Source organism: Marmota flaviventris, chromosome 5 (assembly GCF_047511675.1).
Source record: "Marmota flaviventris isolate mMarFla1 chromosome 5, mMarFla1.hap1, whole genome shotgun sequence".
Lineage (NCBI taxonomy): Eukaryota > Metazoa > Chordata > Mammalia > Rodentia > Sciuridae > Marmota > Marmota flaviventris.
In genome coordinates, this window is record NC_092502.1 from 63,220,299 (window position 1) to 63,236,174 (window position 15,876).

General features: G+C 36.8%; 1 protein-coding gene across 1 annotated transcript; it reads right to left on the minus strand.

Moving 5' to 3' along the window:
* Positions 1-878: 878 nt before the first annotated feature.
* Positions 879-15,379, minus strand: Marcol (MARCO like). The gene is made up of 5 exons (XM_071611853.1): positions 15,331-15,379; positions 11,169-11,424; positions 10,202-10,856; positions 2,120-2,241; positions 879-1,055 (listed from the first exon to the last, which is right to left on the minus strand). Exons 1-5 carry the CDS (start codon positions 15,377-15,379, stop codon positions 1,010-1,012), a joined length of 1,128 nt encoding a protein of 375 aa, XP_071467954.1. The 3' UTR covers positions 879-1,009.
* Positions 15,380-15,876: the final 497 nt, after the last annotated feature.

Here is a 15,876-nt window from a genome sequence, read left to right on the forward strand (position 1 = left end):
AGCCTTGAGTGGGGTTGAGTGTTCAGCCTTGAGGCAAATAAATGATAAGGAACCAGATGGGAGAGGGTGAGGGTCTAGTGTTCAGCCCACCCTGCAGCTAACATTTTTTCAGCCTGCTCTGCAGATAACAATTCTTATGGAAGCTCTCTCCAGTAACCAGGCAAGAAAAAGGAAAGGAAATCTTCCAGATTTAATGCAGAAAGCAATTCTGACCTACTACAAAACACTATGACTAACTACACAAAATCCAGTTGGCTCCATGAAAATAATTTTAGAAATTGTAAGGTAAGTCTACCAAGGTTTGGGGACACAAGATCAGTATACTAATATAAATGGTTTATATCTACTAACAGCCAACACTAAGAAGTTATACTTTTAAACATACTAATTCTAAAAGAAGTATGAAATAATAATAATTCTCACAAACTGTGTGAATTACTGTAAACTAAAATCCACAAAAATTTAATGAAAGGAAATCAAGATATACATAAATTTAGAGGAATAACTTGAACTTAAAGCATATTATATGATATTACAATGCTAATTCTCCTTCATATTGACCCATCTATGCAATATTTTGTAGAAATTGACAAACTTGTTTTAAAATTCATATGGAAGTGCAAAAGGCCTAAAATTTCCATTCAAAATTTTAAAAAAGAGCCAATTTGGAGAGCTTAAACTATCTAGTTTCAAGATTTATTATAAAACTATAATAATCAAGGCTGTGTTTTATTGTTCTCAAGACAAATGATTGGATCAACAGAATTAAAGAGTAGAGAGGTCATACACACTCATCATGTTGGGAAATCAGAGACAACAAAAAATCCTAGAAATCAGAAGCTGCTTAGGAACTGATTTATTTGCAGTGGAACAAACTCAAAAAATAATACAGACCTATCAGATCTGTAAGATTGGTGCTGACTTCACAGTTGAACTCCTAGGGAAAACAGAATTGCAAATTGGATTTTGAAGTCAAACTTGTTCCAGGTGATTTGGTTCACTCAAACACTTAACATTTCCCCTCATGTTTCAGATTCAGTTTTCCATTACTCGACCTGAAAAACATAAATGAAAGAAGTCAAGGACCACATAGATGTGGCACCACTGGAAAGAGAAACTGTGATTATTCAACAATTATTTTTTAAAAATCACTTAGGAACAAGCAGGCCTTGGTGCTGGTTTGCCTGGTTTTTGTTGCTCACTCTGAGTGCACTTTGCATCATTTTCTTCTCACCTCTAGGTCAGGAGTTTTAACAATAATGTGAGACAGCTGGGTGTAAAGTTCAAAGCCAGCCTCAACAATTGCAGGGAGACACTGTCTCAAAGTAAGAAATAGAAAGGACTGGAGGTGTAGCTCAGTGGCAAATGGCCCTGAATTCAATTCCCAGTACCAAAATAACAACAACAACAAAGAATTGGTGACTAATTCATTATAGAGGACACTTTAACGTTTCTTTCTGCAATAAGGATTTCCTAAATTCTGAAATTGTTGAAAACAAGAGAGGGATTATTCTTAATTTATTTTTCCTTTCATAGAAGAACATTCAAAACTTTTGAAATCTTGAGCATCTAACTCTATGTTAACACTCTGTACAATTTTAAAAATAGTATTACAATTATTTTATTTCCTATAGGTATTATGTAACACTTGAAGGTTTAGATCACTCGCCAAATCCAATCTTTAATACTATTGAGATTGGAATATAATTTAGTAGGCAACAATAAACAATCCAAGGTTTCATATTCTCTTTATCCTCTAATATATTTTATTTTTTCCTTTCAACTGCAAAAATTAAAACAGGAATTTCTGTGTTTCATTCATTATTTTACCTCCAGTTCTTAAATCACTGCCCCCTACAGGGTGGATGCTCAATAAATATTTGCTGAATGAATAACTCAAAATTTACCATTTGAATATCTGAATAAACCACAATCCTCCAGGAATTAACTGAATTTATTGCTCAAGAATTAGGTATTGTTTTATGTTCCTTTTGAAAAATAATAGCCAAGCACTACTGAGAGAAAACTACAGAGACATAGAGAAAAATACTCTCTGATCCACATTACTTATGGATTAGAATAGCATTTCCTGATACAAAAGAATACAAAGCCCTTTTACCTCTTTGCTTGGTCAAATACACACTGGTTACCATAGGTTTTTCCATCAGAACCACAGACAGGTTTGTAAATCGATTGACATTTTTTATTTCTAGGTGGGTTTTTGCTGTTCATGCTGTCCGGCTATAATGTGAAAGACAATCATGTAAAAATAATGTTATTATGAAAAATTATCCATTGCTCATTTATTATTAATGAAGCATTACACATTACCAATCATTTTATTGAATCCTTTAATTCACAGAATAGTTTTTTTTTATATTAATGCATTGAAGTTATACATAATGTGGTTCATTTTGGCATGTGCAAAAATATGTATAACATTATTTGCAACATTTTAATCTCTCCCTTCCTCCATCCCCCTGATCCCATTCTTCTACTTTATTGGTCTTCCTTATATGTATCTATTCATTTATTTTTTAATTGGTGCATTATAGTTATATATAAAATTGGAATGAGTTGTGATATAGTTTTCATGCACATAGCATAATTTAGTCCACTTAATTTCACAGTTCTTCTCCTTTTCCTTCCCTCCTCTTTCTCCTTACTCCCCCGTTTTTACTCTCTTTTCTATTTAAAAGATTTCCTTTTTTAATTCCTTTTTTACCCCTAGCTCTACACATTCACCCCTGGAATATGTGAGTCTGCCTTATTTCACTTAGAATTACTTTAAGAGGTGAGAGATGGAAGATGAGAGAAAGTGTTCAATTTCCAGTAGTTCTATGGCTTGGATTCAAACAGCAGGACTACTGCTTCCCAGTGAGTTGGGTGACAAAAGGAATACACTAAAATTCAAGGTCATACAATAATTTTAAAAGAAAAGTATATTCTATCACATTTTATAACTGCAAGCATAGAGGCAAAGTGCATTTAAGTTCAAACCTGAAACTATAAGTGGTTTATATGTTCAAGCATGATTAAAACCCTGGGTTATTTACTCTAGAAGTCTGCTGTTGACATATTCAGACATGAATTCATGTCAGATGGCCTCAACTTTAATTATTTGAAGACACGTGTTCCCCTATATGCAGAAAGAACAGTCAGGGAAAAGTTACACTGGCGAATGTAAAATACATATAGTCATAATTTATGAATCTCCTTCTTTTATCTGTGCCAAAGAAAGAAAAATGATAAACCTGGGATGATTATGTAGAATTCCTTCAAATAATACCAGAAGGCTTTTTTTGGATGTGAACTATAAAATGTTAGAAGTATCTGAACATGAACCTTGGACTAGCTGATGAAAACAAAGATGGTATTGGGAATGATGGGACATTTCAACAGGGGACTCATTCTGTTCAGAGCCAAGATATTAAATAAAACAAGAAAAAAGCCTCAGTGCCTTCTCTTTCCCTCCTCATGGATAAAATTAACTAAATTATGTTATGTGTCCACACCTAGACACATTATAATGAAGATGCCCAACATACAGAATAAGGAGAGAATTTTAAAAGCTACAAGAGAAAGGAAGCAGATCACATTTAGGGGTAAGCCAATCAGGGTAACAGCTGATCTTTCAACACAGACTCTGAAAGCTAGAAGATCCTGGAATAACATATTTCAAACACTGAAAGAAAATGGGTTCCAAACCAAGAATTGTGTATCCAGCAAAATTAAGCTTCAGGATGGAAGATGAAATTAAAACCTTCCACGATAAACAAAAGTTTAAAGAATTTGCAGCTAGAAAACCATCTCTTCAAAACATCCTCGGCAAAACATTACAGGAGGAGGAAATGGAAAATAACAATGAAAACCAACAGTGGGAGGTAGGACAGTAAAGGGGGGGAAAATAATCAAAGAGGAAAACAAACCATGTTTAGTAACATAAATAAACAAATATGGCTGGAAGAACAACCCATATCTCAATAATAACCCTAAATGTGAATGGCTTAAACTCACCAATTAAGAGACACAGGCTAGTAGAATGGATCACAAAACAAGACCCAACAATATGCTGCCTACAGGAGACACATTTGATAGGAAAAGACATACATAGGCTGAAGGTGAAAGGTTGGGAAAAATCGTATCACTCATATGGACTTCGGAAACAAGCAGGAGTGTCCATACTCATATCAAATAAAATAGATTTCAAGCCAAAGTTAATCAAAAGGGATAAAGAGGGACACTACATACTGCTTAAGGGAACCATACACCAACAAGACACAACAATCATGAATATTTATGCCCCAAACAATGGTGCAGCTATGTTCGTCAAACAAACTCTTCTCAAGTTCAAGAGTCTAATAGACCACCATACAATAATCATGGGAGACTTCAACACACCTCTCTCGCCACTGGACAGATCTTCCAAACAAAAGTTGAATAAGGAAACTATAGAACTCAATAACACAATTAATAACCTAGACTTAATTGACATATATAGAATATACCACCCAACATCAAGCAGTTACACTTTTTTCTCAGCAGCACATGGATCCTTCTCAAAAATAGATCATATATTATGTCACAGGGTAACTCTTAGACAATATAAAGGAGTAGAGATAATACCATGCATCTTATCTGATCATAATGGAATGAAACTGAAAATCAACGATAAAAAGAAGGAAGGAAAAAGCATACATCACTTGGAGAATGAACAATAGGTTACTGAATGATCAATGGGTTATAGAAGACATCAAGGAGGAAATTAAAAAATTCTTAGAGATAAATGAAAACACAGACACAACATATTGGAATCTATGGGACACATTGAAAGCAGTTCTAAGAGGAAAATTCATTGCTTGGAGTTCATTCCTTAAAAAAAGAAAAAACCAACAAATAAATTATCTCATACTTCATCTCAAAATCCTTGAAAAAGAAGAGCAAAACAACAGCAAAAGAAGTAGAAGGCAAGAAATAATTAAAATCAGAGCTGAAATTAATGAAATCGAAACAAAAGAAACAATTGAAAAAATTGACAAAACTAAAAGTTGGTTCTTTGAAAAAATAAACAAAATCGACAGACCCTTAGCCATACTAGCGAAGAGAAGAAGAGAGAGAACTCAAATTACTAGCATACGGGATGAAAAAGGCAATATCACAACAGACACTTCAGAAATACAGAAGATAATCAAAAACTATTTTGAATCCTTATACTCCAATAAATTAGAAGATAGTGAAGGCATAGATAAATTTCTTAAGTCATATGATCTGCCCAGATTGAGTCAGGAGGATATAGAAAACCTAAACAGACCAATATCAATTGAGGAAATAGAAGAAACCATCAAAAGACTACCAACTAAGAAAAGCCCAGGACCGGATGGGTATACAGCAGAGTTTTACAAAACCTTTAAAGAAGAACTAATACCAATACTTTTCAAGCTACTTCAGGAAATAGAAAAAGAGGGAGAACTTCCAAATTCATTCTACGAGGCCAACATCACCCTGATACCTAAACCAGACAAAGACACTTCAAAGAAAGAAAACTACAGACCAATATCTCTAATGAACCTAGATGCAAAAATCCTCAATAAAATTCTGGCGAATCGGATACAAAAACATATCAAAAAAATTGTGCACCATGATCAAGTAGGATTCATCCCTGGGATGCAAGGCTGGTTCAATATACGGAAATCAATAAATGTGATTCACCACATCAATAGACTTAAAAATAAGAACCATATGATCATCTCGATAGATGCGGAAAAAGCATTCGACAAAGTACAGCATCCCTTTATGTTCAAAACTCTAGAAAAACTAGGGATAACAGGAACATACCTCAATATTGTAAAAGCAATCTATGCTAAGCCTCAGGCTAGCATCATTCTGAATGGAGAAAAACTGAAGGCATTCCCTCTAAAATCTGGAACAAGACAGGGATGCCCTCTCTCTCCACTTCTGTTCAACATAGTTCTCGAAACACTGGCCAGAGCAATTAGACAGACGAAAGAAATTAAAGGCATCAAAATAGGAAAAGAAGAACTTAAATTATCACTATTTGCTGATGATATGATTCTATACCTAGCAGACCCAAAAGGCTCTACAAAGAAACTATTAGAGCTAATAAATGAATTCAGCAAAGTGGCAGGATATAAAATCAACACGCATAAATCAAAGGCATTCCTGTATATCAGCGACAAATCCTCTGAAATGGAAATGAGGACAACCACTCCATTCACAATATCTTCAAAAAAAATAAAATACTTGGGAATCAACCTAACAAAAGAGGTGAAAGACTTATACAATGAAAACTACAGAACCCTAAAGAGAGAAATAGAAGAAGATCTTAGAAGATGGAAAAATATACCCTGTTCATGGATAGGCAGAACTAACATCATCAAAATGGCGATATTACCAAAAGTTCTCTATAGGTTTAATGCAATGCCAATCAAAATCCCAATGGCATTTCTTGTAGAAATAGAGAAAGCAATCATGAAATTCATATGGAAAAATAAAAGACCCAGAATAGCAAAAACAATGCTAAGCAGGAAGTGTGAATCAGGCGGTATAGCGATACCAGACTTCAAACTACACTACAGAGCAATAGTAACAAAAACAGCATGGTACTGGTACCAAAACAGGAGGGTGGACCAATGGTACAGAATAGAGGACACAGAAACCAATCCACAAAACTACAACTATCTTATATTTGATAAAGGGGCTAAAAGCATGCAATGGAGGAAGGATAGCATCTTCAACAAATGGTGCTGGGAAAACTGGAAATCCATATGCAACAAAATGAAACTGAATCCCTTTCTCTCGCCATGCACAAAAGTTAATTCAAAATGGATCAAGGAGCTTGATATCAAATCAGAGACATGCCGTCTGATAGAAGAAAAAGTTGGCTATGATCTACATTAGGTGGGGTCGGGCTCCAAATTCCTCAATAGGACACCCATAGCACAAAAGTTAATAACTAGAATCAACAAATGGGACTTACTCAAACTAAAAAGTTTTTTTCTCAGCAAAAGAAACAATAAGAGAGGTAAATAGGGAGCCTACACCCTGGGAACAAATCTTTACTCCTCACACTTCAGATAGAGCCCTAATATCCAGAGTATACAAAGAACTCAAAAAATTAGACAATAAGAGAACAAACAACCCAATCAACAAATGGGCCAAGGACCTGAACAGACACTTCTCAGAGGAGGACGTACAGTCAATCAACAAGTACATGAAAAAATGCTCACCATCTCTAGCTGTCAGAGAAATGCAAATCAAAACCGCCCTAAGATACCATCTCACTCCAGTAAGATTGGCAGCCATTATGAAGTCAAACAACAACAAGTGCTGGCGAGGATGTGGGGAAAAGCATACACGTGTACATTGCTGTTGGGACTGCAAATTGGTGCAGCCAATTTGGAAAGCAGTATGGAGATTTCTTGGAAAGCTGGGAATGGAGCCACCATTTGACCCAGCTATTCCCCTTCTTGGTCTATTCCCTGAAGACCTAAAAAGAGCATGCTACAGGGACACTGCTACATCGATGTTCATAGCAGCACAATTCACAATAGCAAGACTGTGGAACCAACCTAGATGCCCTTCAATAGACGAATGGATAAAAAAAATGTGGCATTTATACACAATGGAGTATTACTCTGCATTAAAAAATGACAAAATCATAGAATTTGCAGGGAAATGGATGGCATTAGAGCAGATTATGCTAAGTGAAGCTAGCCAATCCCTAAAAAACAAATGCCAAATGTCTTCTTTGATATAAGGAGAGTAACTAAGATCAGAGTAGGGACGAAGAGCAGGAGAAGAAGATTAACATTTAACAGGGATGAGAGGTGGGAGGGAAAGGGAGAGAGAAGGGAAATTGCATGGAAATGGAAGGAGACCCTCAGGGTTATACAGTGGAGGGAGTAGAGAGAGAGGAGGGGAGGGGAGGGGAGAGGTGGGGAGGGGGGATGGTGGAGGATGGGAAAGGCAGCGGAGCACAACAGACACTAGTATGGCAATATGTAAATCAATGGATGTGTAACTGATGTGATTCTGCAATCTGTGTATGGGGTGAAGGTGGGAGTTCATAACCCACTTGAATCAAAGTGTGGAATATGGTATGTTAAGAAATTTGTAATGTTTTGAACAACCAACAATAAAAAATTAATAAAAAATAAAAAATAAATTATGTTATGTGCATGTACAAATATGTAATAAGTCTGCTATTTTGTATAACTATAATGCGGTGATTTAAAATAGAGAAAAAACTATCTCAATATCCTCCACTGGTATAGAGTTTACAACCTTTGAATGACAATTCCTTTCATTCATGTGAAGTCTGTAAAGTAGACATGGTTGTTTCTCCCATTTTGGAATCAACAAAAAGTTGTGAAAATTTATGTTGTATCCCGAATACTGAGAGATTTTCTGATGGAGGCATTATCAGGATGGATAGAATCTCCCTGGGAAAGGAATACTGGCACATGAAAGACATGAGCAGCTTTCCTCAGACAGGATGATGAGGATAGACAAGGTATAAGGTTAAAACAGAAAGCAATTTCCTCTAAGATGATGAAATGGAGGAGGTGCTCTGGAAAACTGTTTTAGATAAGACTATAAAGTGGAATGCTCAGATTTACTGTTAAAAAAAATCAGAACTCTGATTAGTTAGCGAGACACTGGAGGTGAAAGAAAAAATCAGGACACAGAAAGAGATGTCAGAGACAAGCTAATCAGATATATATTTGCCTTTTTGCAAAGATGGTCCCCACACCTCAAACATTTATTGACATCTAACATACATCAAGAGGGACTATCACAGGTGTCACTCATCCTAGCTTTGGGATACAGGTTTGAAAAGAAATGCTAGCTTTATCAAAGTGTTAATGATGTAGTTAAATAAGTAGAGAATCGATTACAAACCAATAAGGTAAATTCTCGATGGAGGAAATCATTAGAATCAGTAATCCTTTAGTGGAAAATCAAAGATCTCTGCATGATCTGGATGGTATTTCAGCAACAATGACATGAAATGAATTCGGAGAGCATACAGGGACCCAATCATGAAGAGCCTTAAATGCTACATTTAGGAGTTTGAGTTTTATCCTCTGGGTAAGTGTAGTGAAGTGATATTTCTAAACTAAAAATCTGATCAGCTGTTTCAATCCTCTGCTCAAAATTCTTTAGTAGTGCTATACTTACCCAGAATATAAAACTCCAACTCCTAAAAGTGGCATTTAAGGCTCTTAATGACTGGGCCCCTGCATGCCATCCAACTTTATTTCATGTTACTGTTGCTGAAATACCATCCAGATCATGCAGAGAGCTTTGATTTTTCCACTAAAAGATTACTGATTTTAATGATTTTCTTCATCAGCCCAACTCACAATAGCTAAACTATGGAACCAATCTAGATGCCCTTCAACGGATGAATGGATAAATTTTGGCATGTATATACAATGGAATACTACTCAGCCTTAAAGAATGATGAAATTATGGCATTTGCCAGTAAATAGATGGAGCTGGAGAATATCAGGTTAAGACAAATAAGCCAATCCCCCAAAACCAAAAGCTGAATGCTTTCTCTGATACACAGAAGCTAATTCACATTGGGGGCGGGGGCTAGGTAAGAACAGTTACTTCGGATTAGGTAAAGGGGAGTAGTGCAGGGAGGGGTGGTGCTGTGGGGGTAAGAATGATAGCAGGATGAATCAGACATTATTACCCTATGTACATATATGACTAAACAAATGAAGTGATTCTACATCATGTACAACCAGAATAATGAGAAATTATACTCCATTTATATATGATGTGTCAAAGTGTATTCTACTGCCATGTGTAACTAATTAGAACAAGTAAGAAAAATATCACTTCAGTGATTTGCAGATTGTGAATGAGATGGTAATGGAATATAAAAAGGAAACCTGGCAGGGTGTGGGCTCAGTTGATGCGATTCTGAGTTACCACAGTTTACATAGAGGAGTTGGAATGGAAAATGATGGAGGGGAGTAAGAAGTGGAATGAAGGGTGTGATCATCCTTGCTATATGGAAACAATCAACTCCAGTGTTTCTCTCATTTAGTTTAATCAGTGTCATTGCAAATTATTTGTCATCTATTCAGTTAGCCATTCCCAGTCTTGGAAAATAGAATGACTAAGGTAAATTGACTTAAAAAATAAAAGATATATCAACACTCACCTGAATTTCCATTACATTGCCCTTCAAAGGGTGGTCTACATTTTTACTTTCTTCTTGCATGTAAAAAGACCGTGATTTCCTTTGTTGGCCAGAAGACTCTAGCTTCTCTTGCTGGCTTGAAGACCCTGGCTTCCCTCGCTGGCTAGAAGACTCTGACATCCCTTGCTGGCTGGATGACCCTGGCCTCCCTTGCTGGCTGGATGACCCTGGCTTCCCTTGCTGGCTGGATGACCCTGGATGCCCTTGCTGGCTAGAAGACCCTGGCTTCCCTTGCTGGCTGAACGACCCTGGCTGCCCTTGTTGGCTGGATGACCCTGGCTTCCCTTGCTGGCTGGATGACCCTGGCTTCCCTTGCTGGCTGGATGATCCTGGATGCCCTTGCTGGCTAGAAGACCCTGGCTTCCCTTGCTGGCTGGATGACCCTGGCTTCCCTTGCTGGCTAAATGACCCTGGCTGCCCTTGCTGGCTGGATGACCCTGGCTTCCCTTGCTGGCTAAATGACCCTGGCTGCCCTTGCTGGCTGGATGACCCTGGCCTCCCTTGCTGGCTGGATGACCCTGGCCTCCCTTGCTGGCTGGATGACCCTGGCTTCCCTTGCTGGCTGGATGACCCTGGATGCCCTTGCTGGCTAGAAGACCCTGGCTTCCCTTGCTGGCTGAAGGACCCTGGCTGCCCTTGCTGGCTGGATGACCCTGGCTTCCCTTGCTGGCTAAATGACCCTGGATGCCCTTGCTGGCTAGAAGACCCTGGCTTCCCTTGCTGGCTGAAGGACCCTGGCTTCCCTTGCTGGCTGAAGGACCCTGGCTTCCCTTGCTGGCTGGATGACCCTGGCTTCCCTTGCTGGTTAGAAGATTCCAGTTGCCCTAACTGGCTAGAAGATCCTGATTTTCCTTGGTCATAAGCTGCATCTGTATTCCCTTTTTGGTTCAATTCTCCTGACTTCTCTTGCAAAATCCAAGTTTTAGACACCCAAGGCTGATTCAGAACTTCTGGCCTTCCTTGCTGATCAAAATTCCCTGGGTTCCCTGGATGGTTAGAATATCTTGGTTTTCCTTGCAGAATAATCATCCCTGGTTTTCCTTGTGTGTGACTACCTTCTAGCTTATTAGATTCCTTTTGTCTTCCTAGAGGATTAGCTCCATTGTTTGCCTCTTGAACAAGTGTAGGTTCTTGATTCCCTTCTAGTTTGGAAACACTTGGTTTTGGAAGCTGATTTGAAGATACTGGAAACATAAAAATAAAAATAATGTTATTTAACTCCACATATTTAAAATCAACAGCATTCACTCCAATTACATTACGTGGTTACCAAAATCTCAACATTTAACCAGTTTGCCCATTTCTAAGTCAAAGCCTGAATTATTCGAACTGGGCCTATGTTCTGGCCCAAATTCCTTTTAATGGTTTCCTGATAGATTCTGGTTGCTGAGTATTTTAAACTTCTTCCACATCACAGACTGCATTCCCATTTTCCCAGCCTCATTTTACAGATGCTTCTATCATCAATTTTCAGGAATAAAGGTTGGCACACAAAAGCCCTCTTCCTTTGCATACAGGAGCCCTCTGTCCATCTTTTGTGTATCGTTCTATGCTTTCTGGAACCATCTTCTTCCTTTTCCCTTGACTCAAAATCAGAGTTCTTCTTTCTCCTTCAGGACTTACTTTCTTTTTCAGTCAGTTTTATTTCAACTATTTTCAATAAAATGTCCTAGCATTAAATATACTCTTTTTGATGATCTTGTTCTCCTCCTCCTCTTCTTCCTCTTCTTCTTTTTTATCATCATTAAATTAAAGAGAACAGTGAATATCATGATTATTTTTTAAAACCTCAGTTTCCTGACTCATGTACTTTGTCTCCTCCTCCAATTTATTTTGGAAGTCCACCCATCACCTAACAAAAAATTACATATTTATTCTCAGCTTTTTATAGATTCTATTCTAAAATAAACTATTCTAAAATAAAAGGGTCTAAAAAACAATGAGGAAGCAAATGGAATGGCTTCAGTGGTTAGTAAAATAACATTCCATTTAGTCTTTTGCTTCTTATTTTTTGTTTGGTCCAAGTGTTTCCTTTCTCTCTTCTCCTTTATTGTTTGACAAGCAGTCCCCTTTCTCTCACTCTCTTTTTTCTGTGTTGGGGGATGTTACCAGGAATTGAAATCAATGGTATTTGACCACTGAGCCACATCTCCAGACCTATTTTGTATTTTATTTAGAGGCAGGGTCTCACTGAGTTGTTTAGTACCTTCACTTTTGCTGACGCTGGCTTTGAACTCACAGTTCTCTTGCCTCAGCCTCCTGAACCACTGGGATTACACAGTATCTCTCACTTTCTTAATGTGGGGTTTCCTCAAAGATTTTATTAAGGGTTACATTTTTTTCTTCACAAACATTATTGGTATTTTTGTTCTTACTTCACATAACTTTATATCATTTCAATGTGGATGGTTCCAAATTTATACTTGAGGCCTCGTTTGCATTTGCAATTTCTCTACTTTATATTTCCATTAGTGAACACAATTGTACCTTCAAATCAATTTAAGTAAAATCAAAGGCATCCTCAGTTGTTGTATGCTGAACAAGGTCTGGTATACCACTGCAGGTAGTTAAGGTCCTGTCTGGGCACAGAGGTCTAGCAGTTAGTGGCATGTCCTGCTACCCTGTGGAAGTGGGGTGATTGAGTCATTCACCCAACTCAACAAAAAGCACTTATTTAAAGGCTCCATTATTATTGCAGAGCTAAAGTAAGAGACAGATATAACACTGAGCAAGACATTTATGGTCCTGACTTCATGATGCTGAGAAGTCTGGGAGTGAGTATAGGCATGTAAATAATGGAAATTTATATCAGTATGATTAATGCCATAATGTGTGAAGTAAACAGAAAACAGATCCTCCAATCAGGATAACAGAAAGTATGCCATCCTTTCTCCTTTCTAAAGGAGGTGACAAGTAATATATGCAGGATACAACCAGAAATATGGATAGAATAATTTTGGCAAACCCATAAGTATATACATGGGCTCTTTGAGTTCTAGGAATCAAACATTGTTTATTAACAATCAGTAACATCCAGTAGAAATCAAGTAGAGAGGAGATGAAATGGAAAAAAAATGGGTTTGTAGATAAATTTTTATAATTTATTTAAAATTTTTGAATAGATAGCATAAACATATTGAACCAATTCCTGAAGATACAAAAGTCAGTTTTAAAATAAGTTTCCCTTCCTTCTATGTCCCAAACAACTCATATTTTCTGCCTAGGACACAACACATTTACCATATCTTTGTGAGTTATACCAGAGATAGTCCATGAATCTACAAAGACATATGAATGAGTTTTCACACATGATTGGCAGCCCATCCTACCCACTGTTCTACTTCTTGCTTTCTCCACAATAGAGTGAAGCTTTCTCTATATATTTATTTTTTAATAATAAAACATAGCACACACAGTGCACCTTTATTATTTTCACTTCCTGGCTGCACATACACCCCATAATTATGGGTTTGCCATAATTTATTTAATCAATCTTCTAGCAATGAGAAACTAGTTTATTTTTTTATTTTGGTATTATAAAAAACAATCAATGAAAATCCTATTAATGCTTCATTTTTATATGAAAAAAGAATAAATTTAAGGATAGAAATAAGAGATGAAATTTTGAGGGTTAAAAAAAGCTAATTAAGATGCCAAATTATAGTTTGATTTCCTATTTTTAAGTTAGAAATTTGGAAAATAATTATCTTCAGCTTTTTTGTTTTACATTTCCTTTTCTTATTTTACAAACTCCAGTATGTTCTTGGCATTCCTCATACATCTCTCTTCTTCACTTTCCAAATCCATATAAACACAACACACTGTCAACACACTTTCTCCCATCAGCAAGGGCCTGCTGAGCGCTCACTGTCCTCTCCTAAGGCACTGAGAGTACACAGCAGATACAATACCTGCCACCAAGAAACATGTCCTAGTGAGGGATTTTTACATGTCTTGAAATCACACATTACTCACGCTCCTCCCTTCTCTTACTCTATCCCTTAATTTTCTGTTCTTATTTCTCAACTCTATTGCTTTAGCAGGTTCCCGGTAGTATCTGTGTATAACCTTTCTCACAATGTTCAATATTGTCCCAGACCGGTATTTTAAGAACAGATGCAGTCACTCCTGTGCTCAGCAATAGAAAGCAACTCTGCAGTGCCTTGGATGAGATGAGAACCACTACTTCATACATTACACGTAGAAAAAATTGAAGGTCATGGGTCCTACTTTTGTTACTTCCTTTCACTATGTTTAATATGGTCAAGGAGGAGGTCATACTTTGGAGATAAATTAAAATCTGGTTTTTTTATTTTTGTTTTTTTATGGGGAACTTTGGGGCTAGGGATTGAACCCAGGGTCTCACACATGCTAAACACATACTCTGCACCTGAACTTTACCCACAGCCCTGGAAATCTGTTTTAATTATCAGAATTTATTATTAAGAAATGTATTAACTGTGTCAATTATCTTCTTGAGAAATTTACATCTCTGATCTAGAATTTATATCTTTGAAAACAACTTTAACTTTATGGAGAAAAGGAATTAAAGAGAAGACAGTATATTGTAAGTCAAAGACCTAAGAAGAAGTGAATTAATGGTGACTACTGCTATCATCCACATAACTCTTATAAGACAGGGAAAGTATAATTATTTCTATTTTATGAATAAGGAAACAGACTCAAATATATTAAACAAGTTTTCCTAAATCCCATAAAAGAAAAGATCAGGATCTAGGATCTAGACATGCTTTTATTTGACTTCATAGCCCAAGATCATAACACATAACACAAAACTATTCTTTTCTGGAATATCAGCTGGATAATCTTTTAGACTGAATTTGCCTTTCCCGTTCCTTTGTTCTTGCTTCTCTTCAACCCCAGCAAACTATTCAGTGCCATTATACCCTGTGGCTATTTTATACCTCTGGATCTGTATTTATTTTTTCTGCAATGCCTTCTTCCATTTCTCTGTCTGATGGAGATCTCCTGATTTTAAATCTTCCAACAAAGCATCTCTAAATCATTCCCCTTTTCTACTTGTTGACTTTTGAAGCTGTAAGGAAAGTCACTTACTATGCCTTTCTTACCTGAGAACACAGCCAGGAACATGAAGGGAAGGAAAACGAAAGCCCGCATGGTGGAGTCAGTCCTTCCGGAGGTGGTGGTTGGGGTGGATTTAAACGTAACTCCCAGTAGCTTCTTTCCAAATAAACCAGGTTGATCGCCACCATGTTATATATTTGAAAAATTCTCCACCCTAATTGTTAAATAAGGTCACCATCTTTAAAAATTACAGTGTAACTTTCACAAACTGGAAGGTGTTGATTCTTGAGTGAATTGCCATTTTAAAAAATTAGCTTCACGCCCCAACTCCCATAAATATCCAAACTTTAATATGCGTCTATCAGATATCTTCTCCCAGAAAAAAATAAAATAAAAATGGTGAATTCCGTCTGGGAAAGTGGTAAACTCAGCTCTCTTCTTTTTATTGTTAAGGGTCGTTTATCTTCAGCTGTTATTGTATGTCCATAATAGAGACCCCTCAAGGTATTTTCCCTCAAATAAGTCATATGCCAATTATTTTCCTGAAATTATATATTAAAAGCAAGTAAAAAGGCATTGAGTATTGGTCA